General features: G+C 34.5%; 1 protein-coding gene across 2 annotated transcripts in view; it reads left to right on the forward strand.

Annotated features, from left to right (window-relative positions):
• The window catches only part of msl-1 (male-specific lethal 1), a 33,323-nt gene extending 28,418 nt beyond the window's left edge, over positions 1 to 4,905 (forward strand). Inside the window, exons 6-8 of one of the 2 annotated variants that reach the window (XM_089240748.1) lie at positions 9 to 133; positions 617 to 689; positions 4,611 to 4,846. In XM_089240748.1, the coding sequence (XP_089096874.1) occupies positions 9 to 133; positions 617 to 689; positions 4,611 to 4,692 (280 nt within the window). In that variant the 3' untranslated portion in view covers positions 4,693 to 4,846. Of the gene's footprint in view, positions 1 to 8; positions 134 to 616; positions 690 to 4,610 lie in introns of both variants that reach the window. The other variant, XM_089240747.1, reaches the window with a different exon arrangement.
• Positions 4,906 to 6,289: the final 1,384 nt, after the last annotated feature.

A 6,289-nucleotide genomic window follows, 5' to 3' on the forward strand; every position in this document is an offset into this window, starting at 1 on the left:
AATTTCAGATGGGATATACAGAGGTTACGAGAGCAGAGAGCTTCAGAAAAACTGAAGTTCAAAAAACACACTGGGTCAAAAAATGGTGATGAGCAGAAAAAGTCAATGTCTCTGTATCCAGACCCTAACCAAAGTAAGAATAAATCAGCTTCTTATCAACAGTTGAACCCTGTTATAGCACCAACCCTGCTTAGTACCAGAAATTTTCAGTGAAAATATATTTCATATATATACAGGATGCATATGAAATATATATATGGAATTTTACTGGCAAACCAATGATCCTTGATACATACTTCCAATTAGAAAAAGTATTCAAATAACGCATAATACTTAGATATATGTCATTCATTTTGTGTGGGGGTGCATGGTTATTAAAATATAAAAATTATGTATATATATTGTAACTATTTTTTTTCTTTTTGTAATTGGCTACATTGTTATCACTTAAAAAATATGGTGAAATTTGGAGGAATGTAGATCACCTACTCATTCACGATACTCAGTGAACTCCATGCAATTTGTTTTAACAATAGTTATATTGCATTTATTAAAATTATACATAATTTATATTATACAAGTACTTAATATTTATTTATTCTCTATTGATCCATAGTTGAAAAGATAGAGGTGACGGAACGTTTGCCTGTGACAGCGTTTGGAGTGCCCATTCCCCTGTTTCAACCAAGGTAATCATGTTTGTCATTTTTTCCCCGATAAGTTATTTTATCAAACACGAATGATTTTGTGATGTACTGGGTCACTGATTGCATACCTTTAATTGGGGGGAGGGGTTTAAAGTCAGAGTGAAGTCAATTTTCAACAATTCTGATTTACATCCATAAATGCAATCTAGAAGTGCTAAGCTGTTGAAAGGAAAAATGAAGTCTCAGCTTCAATAGTTCACCACTAGATTGGGAAACTATAACATTTTTAGCATGAAGACTCTCTGACAACAATTTTAGTTAAAACCTTTTTCTCAAAATGTGGATTATTGACTGCCACCACTTTGACTTTAACTTCCCCTCAATTGATTCATAAACTACTGATCAGTAAAGGATTGTGATGATTACACTACTGTAACAAAAAAAAATTTCTTTGTTCCTGGTTAGAGGTTGTTATTTCTGTGTTTGTTTAGCCTGAATGGTGATTAAGGAAAATGATGATTATTTTCCTCAAACTGCTTTTGTGGTAACGGAATCAATATTTTAGAATTTGTTGTTTACCCACTGGCAGATTGGGTAACTGGAATATTGAATTTGACACAACAAGAATTTTTCACACTATATGGGTATGTTGTTGTTGTGGTGCTCAAATCATTTTGGAAACTGCAAATAACTTATATGCAGTATATAAGTAATATATGCAGATGTTTCACAGAAAATGACATTGAAGTTGAAATAAAATTTTAAAAGTGATAGGACTTTTCCCCATCTTTTTTCCAATATACACTTCATCACATTTTAGCCTCAAAAGTAATCTCCATTATTTTTTGATGCATTCTCTCTGATATAGATGCTCTAAGTCAATGATAACTCCTTGGTGAAGATGTTTTTTTGAGTAAGTACTCATGCGTTCTACAAATTTGTCGAAATGAGCATCAAGGAGGCAGTGTACTACTTGGAGAGACATTGGGCATCCTATTTTTGTATAGATTTGTTTTTCCTACAAACTCCAATATGATTTTCTGTCCACCTAAGAAAGCCATCAAGCATGCAAACAAAGATATCCTAAGCTTCTTTTTTCAGTTGTTGAGTTTTTTGAGAAGTTCCTTGAAGTTCCAACATTCTTAACTTTAATCCAGTTCTCAAACTTATGTCACCTGCGGCTCTCTTGATCATGATCTATCTGAGGCTCCCATGAGTTTAGTACAGGGGTTCTCAAACTGTGTGACTCCAACCTTTGTCAGGGGTGCCATGGAACAGTCACCCTGACCTGAATAGAAGAACTACTTCAAAGCATAAATCAGTAGCATACATCAATGTCTCTAGCTCTCCGCAATGCCTTTGACAAAGGTTGGAGATACCCTTAGGAGCCATGACACACACTTTGAGAAACACTGCTTTAATCTAATGAACCCCATATTTTAATCTTTGCTATAGAAAATGTAGGGAACATGTTGTAGATGTTTCGATGCTGCTGCTGATTCATCTATAGCTGTGAGGAATTATTTAGTGTGACCAATTTTTATGTATGACATTGCCATTTGTACTTTCAGAAATCAGTCATGTGAGTAAGGAAAATGTTAGGTCACTTTGTGCTAGTAATCTGGCATATTTTACCAGATTTTTGTGCTAGTATCTGCATCTTACATAAAAAATGTAGTCAGAAGAATTATATAAAAAAAAAGTGTGGTTGTGATTCCAAGAAATTATTTATTGCATTTTTGCTCCTAAAAAAAATCATTTTAAAAGTGCTTTAAAACATACATATTTTAAACACTGCACTATGCAGCAATTTTTGAAATACATAAACCAACCTCAAAATATAAAATTTTAACCTGAAAGCAACATGTTTTCTTCGAAAACAATGTTCCCAGAAAAAAAACATTTTCCCCCCAAAAAACTCTAGTTTTTTAGGCTACAAAACTCAGCCCGAGGGGGGTATCTACCCAGAAAGCAAATTTGACAACCCTGGTTTTAATGGCTTTTTCAGTTGACTTCCAGTAATCTGACACATCTTGGTCTGATATGTGCTGGGTTAAGGAGAGTCTGCTGTATACCTGCAGTTTATGGTCTCAAATAAGTGTGTGTTTTTTGTAATGGAAACAATTTTACTCTTTTTAGTGATTGATTGGTGTCAAGTGACTGTATGCCTCGCCTTAATTTCTATGAAATATGGTCATCCTTGCCTATCCATGATTTGTAAAATCAGTGACTAGCAACCCTATAGTAAAACTGTCATTCATAACAATTTTTCAAGATACTCCTTCGCCACATTATCCTGCTTTTCAGGTATCTGACCTCCAAAATAACAAAAATTCACTCTCCCAAGTTCAAAAGCAAAGTTTAAAACATAAAATTGTTATTTTCTGCCCGTTTTAGTTGTAAGTCAATGGAAAATGAGGCTGATTATATACCCAGGAACAAAAATCATGTTACTTAGTGATTATTAATTACTAATGCTATAAACCGATTGCAGTTTTTAACTGGTTAATCACATTTTTTTATTCCATCTCAATCAGCTGATTAATTTTAATCTTTTTTTTTTTTATTTTGCAGCCATGTAATATTAATTGATTGGTACAAAAATATATTTTATTCATTTCTCACACCTATTCGCCAGATGCAAACAAATATAGGAATAGACATCTCTCTCTACCCTCACCTGGAGACCAATTGCTAAAGCAAGGGAGGCTACTAATGCCTCACCAATGAATAAGGTAAACATATGGAAAATACAAAACTCCTGATGCATTTTGACACACTGTAAGTGTCGTCTTCAGAGGAAGAATAAGCAACCACTAATCACGCTGACCAAGGATACCACTTGGATTGGATACCAAATCTTAACTCTCAGTTGCTCAGCAGAAAAAAGTACACCTGTTTACTTCAAACGTTAGAAAACTTTCTGACCACTACGTTTAAAGTGAACAGACATACTTTTTTCTGCTGAGCAACCGAGAGTTAAGATATAGTGTGACCATAGAAAGATGGCCTCTGACCTTGTATGACCTTCATCACAAAAAGAAATGGTTCATTCTTCAGTTTCCCCCCCCCATTTCTCCCTACTAAAGAATAAACCCTGTTTTCATGATGTAGGTCATACAAGGTCAGAGAGCATCTTTCCGTTTTCACACTATATCCAACCTAAGTGGGATCCTTGGTCAGCGTGATTAGCGGTTATAGGTTTATATTTTTCCCCCAAAGATGACGCCCAGTGTTTGTCAAAATGTATTAGGAGTTTTGTATTTTCCGTATATTTGCTTTATTTGTTGGTGATTTTTTAGTACTATCAGACAAAGTTTATTCCTTCTTCCATACTTATGCCTCTACTTCAGCGCCTTATGCCATAATGTGGGAAATATAGAAGTCAGGGTCGTGTCTCCAGTGGTGTATAGGGTAGTGCATTTGCCCAATTAATAAGAGGATCTGGGTTCAGTTCTCGATGGAGACCAGATGACTTTTCCTTACAAGTTCACTTCAGAATTATATCCAGAGGAAGGTTGTCTTATTTCCTTATAGAATTTTAATGTAAGTAAACATTCCGAAAGTCATTGTTGAGACCAAAGGTCCATTGTTGCCTGACAGTTTTTTGCCCATTTCAGGCATTTGCCTGGCACTGAGACAAACTTTTAAAGTAGCTTATCATTCAAGTCGGTTTCTGTTTAGTGTATATATATGTAAAATTTGGCAACAATTGGTCTAAAATTATAGATTTGTATTGAGAGCATACACGGAAAATAAATTTTATATATATAGAGGGTCGGACCAGAGTCATATATCAGCTTTTAACACTTATGTTGTCTGTTGATAAGTGCGTGTGTATGTAGTTGGGTGGTTTTTTTTTTTTTTTTTTTTTTTTTTTTTTGAGTATTCAAACTGTTTTCTTTCATTTTTCATTTTTTAAACTGTAAAACTGTAATTCAATTTGCAAACTTTTTTTTTCAGTGAATTCAGCTTGCCATGGAAAGTAGAGCCTGATTCAACAGACACAACTGCGGCAAATTCAGATGGCAGTAAAGTCACTTGAGTGAATTTATGAGAAAAATTCTTAACCAGGAGATGCTATCTAGTTATCTCTATTGTTCGTTCCTTTTGTTGTAGAAAAAAAAAAGATAACTTTACTTTTGAGGAAATTGCATTTTTGCAAGTGGATGCTCTCGTAGTGACAAACAAACCGGATGAAAAGAGAAAAAAAAATTATTTTGGGGTAGAAAATTTTCCTAATAAATGATGAAATGAGAAAAGAATATTATATGTGACCATGTGTACGTTTAATCATGTAAATATGTAAATTTCATAATTTTTGTTTCATACTGTGTAACATAACTTTTTGAGCCGAGCGGAAAGGGAATCTCCATAAAACTAATGCAGAGAACACTTCCCCCCCCCCCCCACCTCACCTCCCACAGAGATTATCATTCATCATAATGAACCGAGCATACTTGATGTGAATATGTATAGTAGAGTAATTTTATACATTTATTTTTTCGGTAAAATTTAACCGTAAAAATTGTCAAGAGCGTTGAATCCAAAAACGTAAAAAATATCACATGGTACTTTTGTAAGAATAATGTGTATCTCAGACACAAATATTTTTTAAATTTGTTCAAATGCATGCTAATTGCATTTCCATTATTTTAGTTTTTTTTCCCGCATTGTGAAATTTTTCTTCCTTGTAACATTATTATATTTTATTTACAACAAAAGTGGTATCGCACAAATGTTTGTCACGTTACATAAGGGGGGTCCACATTTTCCTGAACCAAAAACTGGTATGCACCATATGGCCTGCATTTTACAGGACAATTTGGTGTCTCAACTCTTTTTACAAGAGTGTCCCATTCTTCCTATATTTTTTGGCGATAATTGACGAAGATTCTGATATTTTTCCATCGGGATCCGAATTTTCCCATGGAAATATTGTCATCTAAATATATATATGGTAGTGTGTTTTGCAGACTTGGCGGAACCCTTTTGGGCAGGCTGCATTTTTACTCTGGGTCGGAGGTCGTGCAACCCCCTGCATTATAAAGTGCAGTGTGACATCGCTGTAAGCTTCTACTTGTTCAAAACAAGTTTTTGTCATGCTCATAGGTCCAAAAACTGGTATGCACCATATGGCCTGCATTTTACTGGACATTTTGGTGTTTCAACTCTTTTTTACAAGAGTGTCCCATTCTTCCTATATTTTTTGGCGACAATTGACGAAGATTCTGATATTTTTCCATCAGGATCCGAATTTACCCAAGGAAATATTGTCATCTAAATATATTTATGGCAGTGTGTTTTGCAGACTTGGCGGAATCCTTTTGGGCAGGCTGCATTTTTACTCTGGGTCGGAGATTGTGCAACCCCCTGCATTATAAAGTGCAGTGTGACATCGCTGTAAGCTTCTACTTGTACGAAACAGGTTTTTGTCATGCTCATAAGTTCATTATTCGCTCGGAAGTCTCCTCATTTTTGTCAACCATTTTTTTTTACTTGCAGGTCAATGTGCGATTATGCATGTTTAATTTTTTTTTATAAAAATTCAACCATTATTAATGCAATCTGATTTGGTTGTGGGTTTATTCTCGTAATATTTCCAGGTTTTATTTTCATTATTGTTTCCATACACAAAAAAA

This window comes from Pholcus phalangioides, unplaced genomic scaffold (genome assembly GCF_987345545.1).
Source record: "Pholcus phalangioides strain wild (caught in Gottingen) unplaced genomic scaffold, Ppha-v1.0 ptg000013l_1, whole genome shotgun sequence".
In the NCBI taxonomy this organism is placed as follows: domain Eukaryota; kingdom Metazoa; phylum Arthropoda; class Arachnida; order Araneae; family Pholcidae; genus Pholcus; species Pholcus phalangioides.